Source organism: Schistocerca gregaria, chromosome 1 (assembly GCF_023897955.1).
Source record: "Schistocerca gregaria isolate iqSchGreg1 chromosome 1, iqSchGreg1.2, whole genome shotgun sequence".
NCBI lineage: Eukaryota > Metazoa > Arthropoda > Insecta > Orthoptera > Acrididae > Schistocerca > Schistocerca gregaria.
Genome location: NC_064920.1, coordinates 360,405,773 through 360,423,836, shown reverse-complemented (window position 1 = coordinate 360,423,836; position 18,064 = coordinate 360,405,773). Strand labels below are relative to the sequence as shown.

The window sequence follows — 18,064 nt, the reverse complement described above, 5'->3', positions numbered from 1 at the left end:
GCAAAAAGTAGATGCGAGTTTTGCCAGAAGTAGATGCTACATTTTTCAGTTCCTGTACATAAGAAATTGTTATGAATTGCTGAAAAACGAAAAAACACCTTATGAATTGCCAAGTAAGGGGATTAAGAACAGGAAGACTCACCGTGGTTTAATATAAAAAATGGTTGAGGAAGAAGAGATCGTTCAACTGTTAGTTCAAAATTAATGTGGAAAAATCGACAGGCAGAAGTTAGTAAAAACCTTGTATGACTATAAAAAGATCAATGTGGGAAGCATTCAGCGACTTCCAAAGTCATGCCTTAGCAGAATATCTTGTCAAGAATCTGAGAAAATTCTGGTCTTATGCAAAATCACGAAGAAGGTTGAAGGCTTCTCTGCAGCCACTCATTGATTAGTTTGGTGTGGCACTAGAAAAGAGCAATTTTTATGTATTCCCTTAAATGATCACTTACATGTATGAATTTTAGCGACTGTTATATTGGAAAATAAATTGTTTTGTTCTGTATTTCAGTTTTTGAGTGCTGTTACATCAGAACATATACTTTCTGTACTATTGAAGCATCTCCATCAAATGATTCCTTTCGTCACCAACTTTTCAAATGTTACAAAAGGATTAGTGAAGAAGCTGGTTGAGTTGTGGTCATGTGGAGAAGAAACTATCAGGGTTCTGGCATTTATGTGCTTATTGAGATTAACAACCAGTGAACAGAAATCACTGCTTGACAAAGTACTGAAGGTTTGTACACTGTTACATCTCCATAAGTTTTAAGTTTTCTGTCTGTTCAGTGTTTGCTGTTTTTCCATTTAGATGCATTTTGAACATCATTTTCCAAATTCAGTGCTCTTAATTTGTGAAGAATATAACAAACACTCTTGAGGTAGGTAGAAAACATAATTATGAGTTTTTAAATTATTCAGGTGTATGTAATTTGTGTTTCTGCCTGCTACTTTGCTCTTTTGTGTTGAAATAGGTCTTGCAAACATGTTGTTTGTTTTTGGTATACTGTAAAACAAAATCCATAGAGGAACTACTAAATAGGGGAGCAGTGACTCATCTCACAGATGTATAAAAAATTGTTGGTCTCCTGACTTGACCTTTTTGCTGAGAATGACAAATAGGATAATAGTTGATGAGACAAGGGTGTAAGGGAGCTGTAGCTGAAATTAATGTGTTTAATGTGACCATTAGGTTTGTATTGTTTGGCTTATTAGTTGAGGGCCAGACTAGGAATTCAAAGTTCTGAACTCAGTCCCCAGTCAGCCCTAGAATTTTTATCATCTTGTACCTCAGGCAGTGTTTGTTAATATGAAAAATGATAAGTTCCTGCCTGGTATGGAGTTTACGTTAAATATAGGTCCTGCTGACTGTGTAAGAATAACGCACAGAAGAATAATACTGCAATCTGTGCTTCATGAAATGTAATGTAGTGGTTAGTGTCACTGGCTCGGGTACTGTGTGTTACTATTTCAAACCCAACCATCAGTTCTTTTTTATATAGGTTTTATTATTCTGGAAGATTCTCAAAATTTCTTAGGTTTAGAATGCTTGTATATTCTGAAATATTCTATGTTTGTATAAATAACAAAACTCTGTGCCACAAGTTTAGTTCTGTTTTATCTGTTTGATGGTGTTCGTAATAAATGTGCTTTCAGTGCTAAGTGTTGGGCTTTATATAAATGACCCTGCTTTTGGATTTGGACTTGATTGTGGTTATGACATGACATTGTTTGGTGGAGAAGATGGGTATTTAAAAACATCTACATCACTTTGAGTCCAAATAGGTAATGTAAATGCCTCCACAGACACGAACCAGAATGCAAGCTGTAAATTATTCCCAAGGTTCAGGAGACCACTGGGTTGCAAATCACATCAGGCATTCATCAGCCTTTTATAGAGATGTTGGTAAGGACATGATCAAATGATTCAAAGAATTTGACCAAATCTCCAAATACAACAGATGGGATGACATTATGTGTTTAGCAAATATTTACTTTTGCTTGGACAGCACAACCCAGCACCAGTTTGAGGATAACAAAGAGAAACTTGTTAACAGGAACAGATTCCAGGCCAAACTGAAGAAAACATTTATTGACAATCAGCAGCAGGTCAGCTTTGTAAAAGAACAGTTGAAGGACAGAGTGCAACATCATGGGGAAATGACACAATGTTACATACAGAATGTTTTGGTGCTGTGCCACATTTTCGATGTAAATGTAACAGAAGCTGACAAAATCTCACACTTGATGAGGGGAGTCACAGAAGTTGTACCAGACTCTTTTGGCAGAGGATATCACAGCAGCTGAGCTATTCACCAGGTGGCGGCAGTGCACTGACAAAATGTAATGGAAAGGGGCTAAATGAAAGAAGTATGACAGACTGCCGAATGTGGTCCCTATGGTGAATGTTCACAACCACCACAACTTTGCCGCTCACATTCGCCAGATAGTAATAGTAGTAGTATAGCAGTTTATGGCAGCCAACTGTCAGAGGCCGAGTTACCAATGGGTGGCAGCCATGAACATCAACCCCTTATGTCAGGAGGCAATAGAGAATATTGAAGAAGTGGTGTATCGATCCCAAGAAGAATAGAATAAATGGACTATGAGGCATGTGGCAGCTCTCAAATGACAATCCAGCATCCAACCAATACACATACAACCAACAACTCTGTCAAGTATAATGCCCCACAAAAGAACAAACATTTGGAGAACAGAGCATAATATGCCGTTGTGTTTCCACTGTGAACACACTGGATACGTTGTACGCTACTGTAGAGAAGAAGACAAATGTTCTAGGACTACTGTGTTGACAGATGTCGACCATCACAGTGAAGAACATGTAAGCTGCTTGACAACTGTGTTGATTAAGATTAGATTAGATTCACTTTCATTCCAATTGATCCGTAGTGAGGAGGTCCTCCAGGATGTGGAACATGCCAGAAAAACAACAATACATGACAAATATTTACAACTAAAACAAATAAGATAATGCACCATTCCACAGGTCCAAGTGGAATGATCGTCATTTTTAATGAACATTGTATGAAAGAGTCATTTTACAAATACTAATGCACCGAATTTAAAATAAAAAAGGTTTTATTTATTTATAAGGTAATAAACATGCAATACTACTTCTATAATACTTATTTACAATGAACACATTACTGCACTGAAATGGTGCAGAAGTTAGATTGTGCTTACACACACACACACACACACACACACACACACACACACACACAAATTTTCAATGAACACATTACTGCACTGAAATTGTTATATTGTACTTATATACAAATCAGTTGGTTTTACTGAGAAATTCATCAATGGAGTAGGAGGAGTTGGCCACCAATAAATCCTTTAGGCTTCTCTTAAACTGAATTTCATTGGTTGCTAAGCTTTTTATGGCTGCAAGTTATTGAAAATGTGTGTTCCTGAATAATGCACACCTTTTTGTACGAGACTAAGAGATTTTAAATCCTTGTGAAGATTGTTCTTATTTCTAGTATTGATCCCATGAATTGAGCTGTTGGTTTGAAAAAGTGATATATTTTCAATGACAAATTTCATTAAGGAATAAATATATTGGGAAGCAGTAGTTAGTGCCCTAAACAGGCTTCTGCAGGATGTTCTTGAGTTCACACCACATATAACTCCTACTGCACGTTTTTGTGCCCGGAAAACTTTAGCTTGGCTTGATGAATTACCCCAAAAAAAATCCCATATGACATTATGGAATGAAAGGAAGCATAGTATGCCAGCTTTTTCATTTTTATGTCCCCTATGTCTGACAAAATTCGCATTGCAAACAGAGATTTGTTAAGACGTTTCAGCAGTTCTGTGGTGTGCTCCTCCCAGTTGAATTTATTATCAAGCTGTAATCCGAAGAATTTAACACTGTCCACTTCTTCAATCATCTTGTCATCGTATGTTAGACATACACTCGTGGGGCACCCCTTACAAGTTCTGAACTGCATGTAGTGTATTTTTTCAGAGTTTAGTGACAAAGAATTAGCTAGGAACCAGTGATTAATGTCCACAAATATTTTATTGGCTGATCTTTCTAAGACTACACTTGATTTGCTATTTATTGCAATGTTTGTATCATCGGCAAACAAAACGAACTTGGCATCTGGAAATGTTACTGACGAAAGGTCATTGATATACACAAGAAAAGGTAAGGGCCCCGAAATGGAACCTTGTGGGACCCCACATGTAATTAGGTCCCAGTTGGATGATGCTTGATACATGTCTCTTTCCTAATAACACCCTTTGTTTCCTGCCAGAGCTATAAGATTTGAACCATTTTGCAGCATTTCCTGTTACACTATAATATTCTAATTTATTTAAAAGGATATTGTGATTTACACAGTCAAATGCCTTTGACAGATCACAAAATATACCAGTTGCCTGCAATTTTTTGTCTAATGAATTCAACACATTTTCACTGTAAGTGTAGATAGCCTTCTCAGTATCAGAACCATTTAGAAATCTAAACTGTGACTTTGACAGTATGTTATTTGAGATAAGATGATTATAAAGCCGACTGTACATTACTTTTTCGAAAATTTTTGAGAATGCTGGCAACAGTGAAATTGGACGGAAATTTGATGCTATTTCTTTATCTCCCTTCTTAAACAGTGGCTTAACTTCAGCATATTTCAGCCATTCAGGAAATATTCCACTGATAAACGACTGGTTACACAGATAGCTTAATATGTTACTTAGCTCAGAATCACATTCTTTAATTAACTTTGTTGATATTTCATCATATCCACTAGATGTTTTTGATTTTAAAGATTTTATGATGGACATGATTTCTGATGGTGTAGTGAGGGTCAAATTCATATTATGGAAGTTACTTGAAATGTCTGGTCTTGAGGTATTCCATAGCAGCATCTACCAAACCTGACAACCCCATCTTTTCAGTAACAGTTATAAAATGTTTGTTAAAAAGTTCTGCAGCAATATACAAATCTGTCACCAATGTATCATTTACTCTTAATGCTATTTGTTCCTCTTCATGTCTGGTTCTACCGGTCTCCTCCTTCACTATATCCCATATTGTCTTTATTTTGTTATCTGATATGACTATCTTTTCCTTGTAATATATTTGCTTTGACATCCGTATTACAGTCTTTAATATTTTGCAGTATTTCTTATAATGTGCTACAGCATCAACATTGGAAATGTTTCGGATTGACAGATACAGTTTTCTTTTTGTTTTACAAGATACCCCTATTCCTTGAGTAATCCATGGTTTCTTTGTAGACTTTGCTCTAATCTTGGTAAGTTTTGGGGGAAAGCAGTGTTTGAATAAGGTAAGCACTTTATTAGCAAAAGTGTTATATTTTTCATTCATGCCATGAGCACTGTAAACATCAGTCCAGTGAATGTCTCTGAGGAGTGTCCTAAAATAATCAATTTTTGGCTTACTGATTACCCTCTTGAGCTCAGATTTAACAGATTTTATATCCTGTTCAGTATTAGCATTTAACAGAAGGAACTGCATGTCATGGTCTTAGAGGCCATTGACTATTGGTTTTGTAATATATTTTGTTCATTGGACTTTTCTATAAAGATATTATCAATGGCTGTTTGTGAGCAAGTGGCTATACTAGTGAGGAACTTTACAGTGGGAATTAAGTTAAATGATAGTGTTACTAACTCAAATAAGTTCTTATTGGGAGAGTCTTTAAGGAAATCTACATTGTAATCACCAACAACCACTATTTCTTTGTTTTTGGTTGTTAAATGGACCAGTACAGCTTCAAGGTGGTTTACAAATAGATTAAAGTTACCTGCAGGTGCTCGATATACACTTAATGTTATGAAGGATTTTTTTTTGTGAAATTCTAATTCTGTTCAAATGCTTCCATATGCTGTTCTAGGCAAAATGTATGAATGTCTATGTTCTTAAATTTATGACAGTTCCTGATTAATATAGCCACTCCTCCTTTCTCTATTTCTGATCTACCAAACTGATATGCTAACATAAACCTTGTAACACTTAAAAGTTCTATATAAGTGGTCATATGATGTTCAGAGAGGCAGATTATGTCAGCTGGGTTTGAAGACTCTAATTCATCTATGCAGATAGTTAATTCATTAATTTTATTTCTCAGTCCTCGAATATTTTGATGCAATAAAGATAGCTGACATTTCACATTGACTGAGTTAAAATTGGGTAGAGTTAAAATATCTGCTGACTGTTGAAAATTCTTAACCAATGGCTGTTTATGCTGATGTAATAAGCTGGAATTATGTGTTTTGATTTCTTTCTCAAACTGAAGGTTTGTCTCAGTTCTAACCTCTCTTAAAGTTTGCTTTCTTTCTGTCCTCCCTCCCCTAAAAAAAAGGTCTTTTCTGAACCCTATAACCACTGGTATTTTACCACTCATGACAGTGCCTCCCCCCTTTAACGTTCCTGCTATTTCCCCAGCCAATTTAACCTTCCCCCTCCTGTTGAGGTGAAGGCCATGCCTAGTATAATCCCACCTACTGGAGAATCAACAGGATCCACACCAATGTGTGACCCTGCACCCGACGTGAGCAGCCGTTCCAGCTCCAAATTAACTCTCTTGACAGAAGAGTTCAAATGGTGCCCAAGAACAGATACATACTCAACACTAGTATGCTTCGATGCTGATGCAATCTTCGTCAGGTCACACTCTATACTGTACCCAGGATCTCTGTCAATACTGTTACCTGCCCCACCCACTATAACCACGGTGTCTTCCTTAGTGAAATCTTTGCAAAGTGACCCTAAATCCTCTGTCACCTGCTCCAGACAAGCACTAGGTTTTAAAAAATTGGTGACCTGGTATTCTGATCCTAGTTTATCCTGCAAAAGTTGGCCAACACTTTCTTTCTCTTTACTGATTTCCCTACATTTTCACTTTTCAATTTGCTGCTGAAAGTTTGTTGTGCCCTGTCTACACCTGCAATTGCTTGAGGTTCACCAGATTCTAACTGAAGCAACAAGTCAAATCTATTTTCCACATTCACCATGAAGCTGTCAGACAAAGTTCTAGGCCTGTTCCTCCTGTTGCCTGTTCCACTTCCCACCTCTCTTTACCCTTCTCCCTCCTTAACCTGTCAAGATCTCCCCTGGCCTTGTCTAACTCAGCCTGAAGGGCAGCAATTTTCCCTCCTGTTCTAGTATCTTCCTATCTCTATTACAAATCATACAAAACCACTGATTAGTCTCATTTACTTCCCCTATTCCCACACCACTACAGTCACCCACATGGAAAAAACTACAGCACCCATCACACCAAAGCCCAGACCTAACAATTCTACGGCAAGTCAAGCACTTTTCACTCATGATAAACGTAATAGTTTATTAAGAATAAGACAGTTAAATTACAGATAAACACGAAAATATGGTTACACAAATTTGGCCTATGCGTAACTGTGTGTAAACAAAAAAAAGTGCGAAGTTTCTGAAACAACAACTTAAACTTTACACTACTTTCTGGAAATGCTAGTTAAATAATGAAGAGGTACGCTAAGTTAAATTGCTGGAGAGAACAAGGAACAACTAAACGAAATTCTATATATTGGCTGCAGCAGAACATAAACAGAAAATATGACTGTACAGTCTTTTCGCGTTTTCTGCTATATTACGTAAAGAAAAATTAAACCTCCAATGGTACACTTAAAAGGCACACTAAAACACCTATTTACCACATAATCAGTACTAATCTATATGTTTTATAATCTAAAATGACTTATCTTTACGAGAACACCAAAACTCTTGCTAGTCGCCTGGCTGCAGGGCTGCTAAGGTGTATTCAGACTGCAGGCATCCACCTGAATCCCAGAAACTGCCTCTCCCTCTTTGTTGCCCAAGAAATAATAATCTTGGGGCACCTAGTGAATGGCAATGGAGTCTGTCCTAATCCAGAAAAAATAAGAACAGTCACATATTTTCCAACTCCTCAGCACATTTGTGATGTGAGAAGTTTTCTTGGAATGTGGTCATACTACCAGCAATTCATAAATGACTTCTGTACCAAGTCACATCTCTTGCAAGATCTACTGCAGGAAGACATCAAATTTTTCTGGAATGAGGTGCAATAAAGTGTTTCTTTTATCTAAATGAAGCACTAACATCCTCTACAGTCTTAGTGTTGTGTCATGAGAATGTCAAGACATACCTTCATGCTGACGCTAGCAGTTATGGAATAAGTGCAGTTCTAGTACAAATTTAGGAGTGTATGGAGAAGGTGATACCTTATGCTTGTAGAGTACTTTCCAAATCCAAGATAAACTATTCTACAACCATGAAAGAGTACCTAGCAGTTGTCTGGGCCATCAACAAGTTCTGGCTGTATTTATTTGACGAGCAATTCACCACTATGACAGACTATAATTTTCTGTGCTGGATGATTATTTATTTATTCATCCTTAGACAATATAAATTTGACGAGCAATTCACCACTATGACAGACTATAATTTTCTGTGCTGGATGATTATTTATTTATTTATTTATTTATTTATTTATTTATTTATTCATCCTTAGACAATATACATTGTATGGATGTCATCAGTGAATGTACAAATTATGGTATGAAGTCTAAATATTTTTGTAACTAATGCCATTTACATTGTTTAATAAGCATAAGTATTTTAATGTAGAACTAACCTGCATAAATACAAAGCCCTGCATACATATAACATAATGAAAAAATTATATTGTTTAAATAAATATACTCGGTGTGTTGATATGGAACAGACACAAATACATAGGCATAAATACATAATATGTGAACGACAAATATATGTCAGGTATAACTTATACAAGGTGTTTCCAACAATTCTTTGGTTTTCTTTTGAGATATTCGTCCAAAGTGTGGAAACAATGCTCTTGCAAAAACAGTTTTACAGTTTTTTTTAAAGAATACATACTCCTAATTTCTTTTATATGCTGTGGTAGCTTGTTATAGATTATCATGCCTCTATAATCAAGACTATCTAAATGGACGCAATGACTGAACCTTATGTTATGATCAAGAATAATGTTATTCAAGCTATAATTGTCAAAATTATGTCTGATATACATTATGGTCTGAAAAGTAAACTCACAAGGAACAGTCAGAATGCCCAGGTTTTTAAATAATACTTCACAATGAGCGCATTTACTGCACTTTGCTATTATTATTACAGCTCTCTTTTGTAATCTGAAAACTGTTTGTAGATTCTGTGTACTATTTCCCCAAAAGATTATTCCGTAGCTAAGGATGGCATGCACATAACCAAAGGAAGCTGACCTTACACAGATGCCGCTGCATACTCTAAGCGCTTAGTGTAGCGTGGAGACCCACTTTGAGATAATCATGACATGTACATCCATTTTAGTTTCGCTGTCAGTGTGCAGTCCTAGGAATTTAGTGTTAGTTACATCTGTTATTGAAGTGTTGTGTAGTTTTAAATTTATGGATTTGTGCTTCTTGTTTATTCTAAATTACATGCTGTTTGTTTTCTTAATGTTGAGAGTTACTCTGTTCTCTGTAGACCATTTGTAAACATCTGCTAGTGCTTCAGTGGCTTTTTCCAGTAGCTGGTCAGGTGTCTCGCTGGTAATCAGTACATTATTGTCATTAGCAAAAAGTATTTTTTCTCCATGCTCCACACATTGTGGGAAATCATTAATATAAATTAAGAGCGATTTTGGGCCCAGAACACTTCCTTGTGGGACTCCTAAATTAACATACTGTGGGTCAGATAAGTGATTTACCACATATTTTGATGTGCTTTGTTAAATTTCTACTCTCAGCACTCTGTTATTTAGGCACAATAGGAACCATTTATTTACCACTCCCCTGATTTCCAGAGACTCCAACTTGTGTAGAAGAATGTCATGATCAACGGCATTGAAGGCCTTCTAGAAAGCTAGGAAAATTCCAGTTACATAACTGCCCTTGTCTAGTAATTCAAGAACAGTTTTAATAAACGGAGCTATTGCGGTTTCAGTGCTTCTGCCCAGTCTGAAGCCAAGCCATGCTGTTCCTTGCAGAGAAGATTATATTTATTTAAGTTGCTCATAAGTCTATTTTTCATTAAAGTCTCCACTATTTTGGAAAATACTGGAAGTAAAGCAATTGCCCTGTAATTTTCTATGTTTTCAACATCACCTTTTTTGTGAAGATGTATGGTATTAGCTAGTTTCAGGTAGTCTGGGAAGCAGCAAGTCTTGAAAGACTGGTAAATTATGTCAGTTAAAGGGGCTTTAATGCTGTCTATGCACTCTTTTAACACACACAATGGGACTTCATCCAGTCCTGTTAAGGATTTGTTTTTTGATTGTTTTATGGTACTGCTTACTTCTCTTTCAGTAGTGGGGAGCAGAACCATTGAATTTTTTATGTAATTTTGCACTGGAATATCAGATCTTTTTGGAAATTTGCTCTACAGGTCTTTTGAAATACTAGTGAAGTATGAGTTTATGAAGTTAGCCAGCTCTTTTTGATCACTGATTGTATTGCCTGATTTTAATGTTTGCCTCTTTTTTTTTGATTTCCAGTCTCACGAACTCCTAGCAGCTTTACTTTTGTTATTTGCATTTTTTATCAGTTTGTTGTTAGCTGACTTTTTAGCTGCCTGAGCTACCTTTCTGTAGATTTTTTTTGTAATTTTTGTAATAGCTTACAAAACCACAGTCACTGAATGTATTCTCTATAGAACTGAGTTGTCTGAAGGTTTGGGCAGATTTTGTAATCCTACCGGTAATCCATTTCGTTTTGCACTGTGCTCCAACAGGAAGAGGGACTTTGGAAACATTTCTTCAAATTTGAGCTTAAGCAATGCCATGAAATGACAGAACTTTTTGTTGGCATCTGTTTGTGCATATACATCATCCCAGGTTTCGCGACTTAACACTACAGTAAAATTTTGCATGGCTGATTTAGAGTAGATTCTTTTGTATGCATGTAGCTTGGTAGCTTTTCCCAAAGGAACATTTATTTGTGCAATGTGACAAAGATGGTCTGAAAGTCCTAGATTTTTTAGTACTAAGTCAGTTTTCTGTGCCAATATCAGTGGCTATATAATTTATAGTAGAGGCTGAGTGTGTCTTTATCCTTGTTGCACAACTGACTAGTGATGTCACTCCAAAGCTACATAAAATGTTCAGAAAAGCATTAGTAACATCATCTATTTTTGCTGTGTTAAGATCCCCACATATCAGGATGTTACTTTTAGTGTTTGATGCCTGTTCTAGACACACTATTACTTTTGCACAGAATATGTCGAAATCACCACTAGTAGAATGATATACACATAATATGACAAGTTTTTTGGAAACATTTTGAGATGATAGCTTTAGTGCTGACACTTCAAAGTGGTTTTCTTCACCATGAGAGACAATGTCACTTCTTACTTTATATTGGAGTTCATTCTTAATATAAGTACATGATCCTCCCCCAATAATTGAAATTCTACAATAAGAAGATGCTAGTATATATGAGGGTAAAGTTACATAGACAATTTCACTTTCCTTGCACCAGTGCTCAGCGATGCATATAACAGAGCTATGTAGGGTTAGCGATTAGACTTCAAGCTGCTGCACTTTGTTTTTGATACACTGAATGTTTTGGTGGAACACTGTTAGACATTTAATTGTGTTTGTATTCTTGATTTTTTACAAAAGCACAGCTACCTATATGAACTGCTTCACTGCAGTTACCACCAGACACTAATGCATTGTTTAAGCTTAAGCTACTAGAAGTATCAGCTACTTACGTAAATTAATTTTTATAAGACCATTAGCTGTTACGCCAGTTTTTTCTTGTTCAGGGCTGCTTGGATGTTGGTTTATGCTACCATTTACTCTAAAAAAAAAGCTTTCCTAATACCTCTGATATTTAGAATTTTGTTTAAGTCACTTTTTTGCATGATAATTTCACTTATTTTGTCACAAAAGTTTTTTGCCTTCGAAATTTAGGTGCAACTCTTGTTTGGTATTAAGGCATCTGTCCAATTTACTTATATCAACTACTCTACATTTTCAAAACAAAGTACACAACTGTTTCATTTTGTTGTTCATTATTTGAATCACCTTGTTGACACACAAATTATATATTAGGTCATACCTATGAGCCTGAAGTATTGCTAAGTCAGCTAAAGAGATGGGTACTGAGACTTCAGGAGTATGACATGACAGTGTTATTCAAAAGTGGATTCAAACACAAGGACTTCAACTGTCTTTCGAAAAAGCCTTTGACAGAAAACAGCATTGTGAACAAAATCAGTCATCACCACATTAAGTGATGTACTGACGAACTCACCTGTTGCACTATCAACAAGTCTGAAGCTCTAGAAACTGCAAAAATTTGTGTATAAGGCATTTTGAAGCATGGAGCCCCTCCTGCTCCCCTCCCAGGTGATGAGCTCTGATTGTGAAAAACTTTTGTAATGAAGACTATTATTGGGATGAAAACTGTGTACCATCCTCATATGAATGGACACACAGAGTGCTTCGTTAAGACATAGGCAGATACGTTCTCAATGTACATTGATGTCGAACAGAGAGATTAGGTTATAATACTGCCCGTCATGACATTTGCATATAACATAGCGAAGCAAGACTCTTCGGGCTTCACAACATTCTTTCTGGTCCCTGATCGTGAGGACAAAATGCTGTTGGATACACTGTTCTCATTTCAAATGGATGATATTCAGGATAGAAGAAACAACACAGCTGGTTCCTATATGGTCAGTGCATGACCAGGAGAAAGACTGAGAGCACTTTGATACCAAGCAGTGACCAGTGAAATAGAGCACAGGAGACTTGGTATTGTCTGTGCAGAAAGTGGGGCCATAGGAAAAGTTAATGACGAACTATTTTGGGCCGCATTATATCCCTTGCCACTTGTTGGATGTCACATGCAAAATTGAGGATTATGACTCTTTGTGAAGAATACAAAAGCACAGAGATTTCTCCATATCGCTTGGATGAAGCCCTACTACTATCAAGAGATATACATTGATGGTGACAATGGGAGGTTAAAGGAAACTGAAGACCAACAGAGAGGTCGTGAAGCATTAGTGGTTGAGGATACCTTCAATGCTCATCATAGCAAAGAAGATATAGCAACATGACCAGAACACAAGGATCCACCAGTGCTTCCTTATGGAGAACCGTTGAGAACATCTAGATCCAAGGTGCTGTACTTGGTTTCAGCGAGGACTTCTGAAATTGCAGGTTGCTGTTTTTTCAAGGAGGAAGCAATGCTACAATCTCATCTACATGTGGTGTGGTATAATGATTAGCATCAATGGCTGATATGCTGTGGGTTGCCAGTTCAAAACCAGCTACCAGTGGTTATTTGTTATTTAGTATTTATCATTTCTGGAAGATTTTTGAAATTTCTTCTGTTTGTATATGTTGCAGTATTTTGATGTTTCTATAAATAACAGCACTCTCTGCCCAGGAGTACATTTCTTTTCTACCTGTACATTGGTGTTCCTAATAAATAAGCTTTCAATGCTGCGGAGTGTCATATTTCACTGACGACCTTGCTTTGGATTTGGACTGAATTATGGTTACGTCATGGTAATAAAAAGATTGCAGTCACAGTCATTCAATTGACTTGTCAGATAGCTTGGGATATAGCATAGGTATGTCTGAGTATGCTTCAGTTTTCATGTATTGGATTTGGAAGGTTATTAGATACCATTGTTGTTCCTCTGAGGATTTGGAATCCTCAATCTCAGATCACATCTTAATCACTGAGATTCACATGTTACATTGTATTTATTAAAATACTGTCATTAAGCAAATTTTTATATCATCATCTTGCACACACGCCCAGTGCAGTAATGGTATCCACAAGCATTACCCTTCCACCATCTTTATTACTAACGAATCACCCCAGAACTCGATACCAGTTGCATGTTGCCTATCTGATGACATCCAGGGGCAACAAAAATTTGATTTTCAATATTTTGCATAATTATTGACCGAATTTAAATATTTTAAATGCTGCCATAATCTACTTATTAAGAGGTTTAATCTTACATTGACAGTTAGCACACTAAGACAAGTAAAACAGTTAGAAACTTTATATATGTCGTGAGGCAGCATAGCTGATTGCACACAAATATATGGACTTCATTTGTGTAGCATTTGGGAATGAGAGTCTTAGTGACTTCCAATAAACTTTACACATAATTTCAAACATTTACAAAATTTTTGCTTGCTGACACCTTCCCACAAATGATGTAAGGAAAAAAGTGTTTTGCGTACATTTCTGCTATTCATGCTGTAAGACTTCAGCCTTAGACATGGGGTTTTAATTTATTACTTCTTTACTATCATTTCTATTCATAGCACAGTTGCAGACAGTTTAAGCATATATCACAGAATGTAACTATGAAATTCTATCATTTTGGACACACACTTCAGGAGATATGACATCACAAATATTGAGATACATGATAAACTGTTTTTGCTTAAAATGGAGCACAAATTACCCACACTGTATTCATCCAGTGCTTCATAATTAGAGCACTTAGCAATTTCCAACAATCTTTAAGCTTTATTTAAACCTTTTTTGCTAACTTACTGAATGTTAAATACTGAACACTCAAACACAGTTTAGAGTAATGAAATGTCTGGAGCTGTTTTTAACATGGATGTTCAATTCTTTAAATAATCAGGAATTTACTGCTTTTTGTATGTTTGCTCACTATGTTAATAGTTTTTGTTGTAGATCTAATTAGTAACTCTGTTGTTTATACCTTTTATGAGAGCTGTGTCTCATTAAGACCAAGTATGATATCTGCAATGGCTGGCAATGTTCCAAACAGCACTTCACATAGCTTAGAATATTTTTGACTGCCTTGTTAGAACTAGGGATCTCTCTGTGAGATTCTTCTGTTCTTTTTGTTTGTCAGAAGTGTTCCATTTGTTCTTGTTTTTAACGATATTATGAAAAGGATAGTTGCTACTCACCGTATAGTGGATAGGCACAACAAAGAGACTGTCAGAAAGTGAGCTTTTGGCCAACGAGGACTTCATTGGAAGTAGACAATATACATGCGAGGGCATGCACACTCGCACAACCACGCACTGTCTGCTGAGGCCAGACTGTAAGGAGCAGAACATGATGGGAGAGGCAGCTGGTTGGTGGGGTAAGGATGAGAGGAAGCAATAGCAGGGTGGGGGTGAGGGAGGGCTGGTGGAGTGCTGCTTGTGGGAGCCTACAGGAGCGAGGTGGAGAGAGGGTAGAACAGCTAGGGGCAGTGAGGAGGTTAGACAGAGGGTGGGGGTGAGGTAGGGGGTGGCAGAAAAGGGAAGAAGTAAAAAGCCTCTTAAGTCGATTGGTGGAATAGGAGGCTGTGTAGTGCCAAAATGGGAACAGGGAAGGGGCTAGACGGGTAAGGACAATAACTAATGAATGTTGAGGCCAGGAGAGTTATGGGAACATAGGATATATTGCAGGGAGAGTTCCCACCTGTCCAATTCAAAAACACTGGAACAGGTGTGAAGGATCTAGATGGTAAAGGCTATGAAGAAATCAAGAACATTATGCTGGGCGGCATGTGGCCCAGCAGTTTCTTAGCAACAGCGTGTTGATGGTTATTCATGTGGACAGACAGCTTGTTGGTTGTCATGCCCACGTAGAATGCAGCACAGTTGTTGCAGCTTACCTTGCAGATCATATGACTGGTTTCACAGGTAACTCTGTCTTTGACGGAATATATCTTACAGTTCCGTAACCCTCCTGGCCTCAACCTTTGTTAGTCATTTTTCTTACCCATCTAGCCTCTTCCCTATTCCCATTCCAGTGCTACATAGCCATCTGTTCCACCAACACACATATGCAGTCTTTTTATTCCCCCCCCCCCCCCCCCCCCCCCAGCCCTTCATCTAACCTTCTGGCTGCACCTAGCTGCCCTACCCTCTCTCCACCTTGTCCCTTTACCCTCTCACAAGCAGCACTTTATTGTCCCCCAGCCTTACCCTGCTATCCCTCCCCACCCCAGCCTCCTCTTTACCCGCACCACCCATTTGCCTCTCCCATCATGTGCTACTGTTTGCAGTCTGGCCTCAGCAACGACACACACACACACACACACACACACACACACACACACACACACACTCTCTCTCTCTCTCTCTCTCTCTCTCTCTCTCTCTCTCTCTCTCTCTCTCTCTCTCTCTCTCTCTGTCTGTCTGTGTGTGTGTGTGTGTGTGTGTGTGTGTGTGTGTGTGTGTTGTGTGTGTGTGTGTGATGAAGGCCTTGTTGGCTGGAAATACCCTTTCTGGCAGTCTTTTTGTGGTGCATATTGTGACTCAGCATCTCCACTTTATGGCGAGTAGCAACTATGTTTTTCATAATATTGATACATTCCATCTCATTTTTAGCCATGTGTTTGGTGTGTTGGTGGTATGTGGTTGAACAAAGTGGATGAGGAATGGTTCTAAAGCACTCGCCAATAGTCCAACACTTTGAACATTGGTAGAAACTCAAGGCATGAGAGTACAAGCCACTTCTGTTAACTTCCTGTGTATACTGTGCCCAAGCTGCTGTTGGTATTTTGATGCACAGGTGCCTGTGGCATTGGTAACATAATGAACATCTCATTTACACAACTGTAAAAACTTGTATGTCGCAGAAATATTTTTAGTTCCAGCACTTTCTTTTTATTATTGCTCTGCTACTTTTGGATCACTATTTGTAATATTGCCAACTCTTTCTTTATGGTTCTATTGCTTGAATACATAATGACTTGAAAATGTTAAATTTCATCTTTGAAAAAATTTAAAAAGAGCAAAATATAACATTCACAGAAAGGAAAGTTATTGTAAATCTACAGTATAGGAGAAGACAGATTGCTATTTACCACAAAGAAGACATGTTGACCTGCAGACAGGCATAATATATATTCATAGAGACAATCAAGCACACCCACACTTCATCCACACGACTGCCAACTCTAGCATCTCGGGCTGGAATGTTGTTGTAAATCTGTTTGTAATGCTGTAAGATTTATTTAGAAAGAGAGAGCCTACTAGAATGAGACTCTTTCTTTATGCATCTCCTCTGCATCTTCATTGAAACTAGTAAAAAATACCAAACTGTAATATTAATAGCATTAGCACTAACGTCAAGGTAAAGAAATACTAATGCAATTGTTTTTTGTTATGCTCCCAGAATTTCTTTGTGTTCTTTCCAACATAAAATAGTTACCTACTTGCATGTAACAAATACTGAAGATTTATCAGTATAATGGTTCAAAAGATAGTGGTATTATTTTTCATCTTCCTCTCTGAAATCTAAGTCAGTGAAGAGAGAGCTGCATCTTTAGTACATTGCTAGACAAGAGATATTGTTTGATTGAGACAGTAGAAAGCCCTCAATGGGAAAAGACATTTTTACTTGTAAACATGGCTGACACCATTGTAGTTTTGCTCACCTTCTTATTACTTCGAGTTTTAAAATTATTTCATTTGAAAGTATGTCTTTGACTGGAGGATTTACCAACATTTGAAATTCAGGGGGGATTTCATTTATAATATATTTTTATTTTTTAAGATGCTTATTTAGTAACAGTCTGTAGCTGCCACACCAAGATGTCAGCCATTACTGACACTACAAAACAGTTCCATATGTACAATTAAATTGCATAAGGCTCTTCAGTTAAAACTCATTACAATGCAGTGCAGTGATACAGATTACATGTTATAGCAGCTTTTTGTATTTGGTGAGCACAAATATATTTTTGATGAGTGGCATTAGATTTGGCTAAACATCCCTGGGTTACCTATTTAGATACACCATTTGGTTGTGGACAATGGAAAACTAGAGAAAACCCATAAGAAGAGCCTTCAATTTCATGTCATAGATACTACTATATATCCTTTAGAAAAAGTTGTGCAAGGAATATGGATTTACAGATGAGACTAACAGCTTATATAGTACAATAGACAGAATTAGACAAATTCTATGGATTCATGCACAAATGAAGACATGATCATACAGAATTACAAAAAATAGGCTGTACATAGGGAAATGTCATTAGGATGGGTGAAGGACGGAATTGTTGAACATA

At 37.1% G+C, this 18,064-nt stretch overlaps 1 protein-coding gene across 4 annotated transcripts in view; it reads left to right on the top strand.

Annotated features, from left to right (window-relative positions):
• The window catches only part of LOC126346130 (nucleolar complex protein 2 homolog), a 137,369-nt gene that overhangs the window by 57,067 nt on the left and 62,238 nt on the right, over positions 1-18,064 (top strand). For all 4 annotated transcript variants that reach the window (XM_050002164.1, XM_050002163.1, XM_050002162.1 and 1 more), the window contains exon 6: positions 512-736. In XM_050002164.1, coding sequence (XP_049858121.1) covers positions 512-736 — 225 coding nt within the window. The remainder of the gene's footprint in view (positions 1-511; positions 737-18,064) is intronic.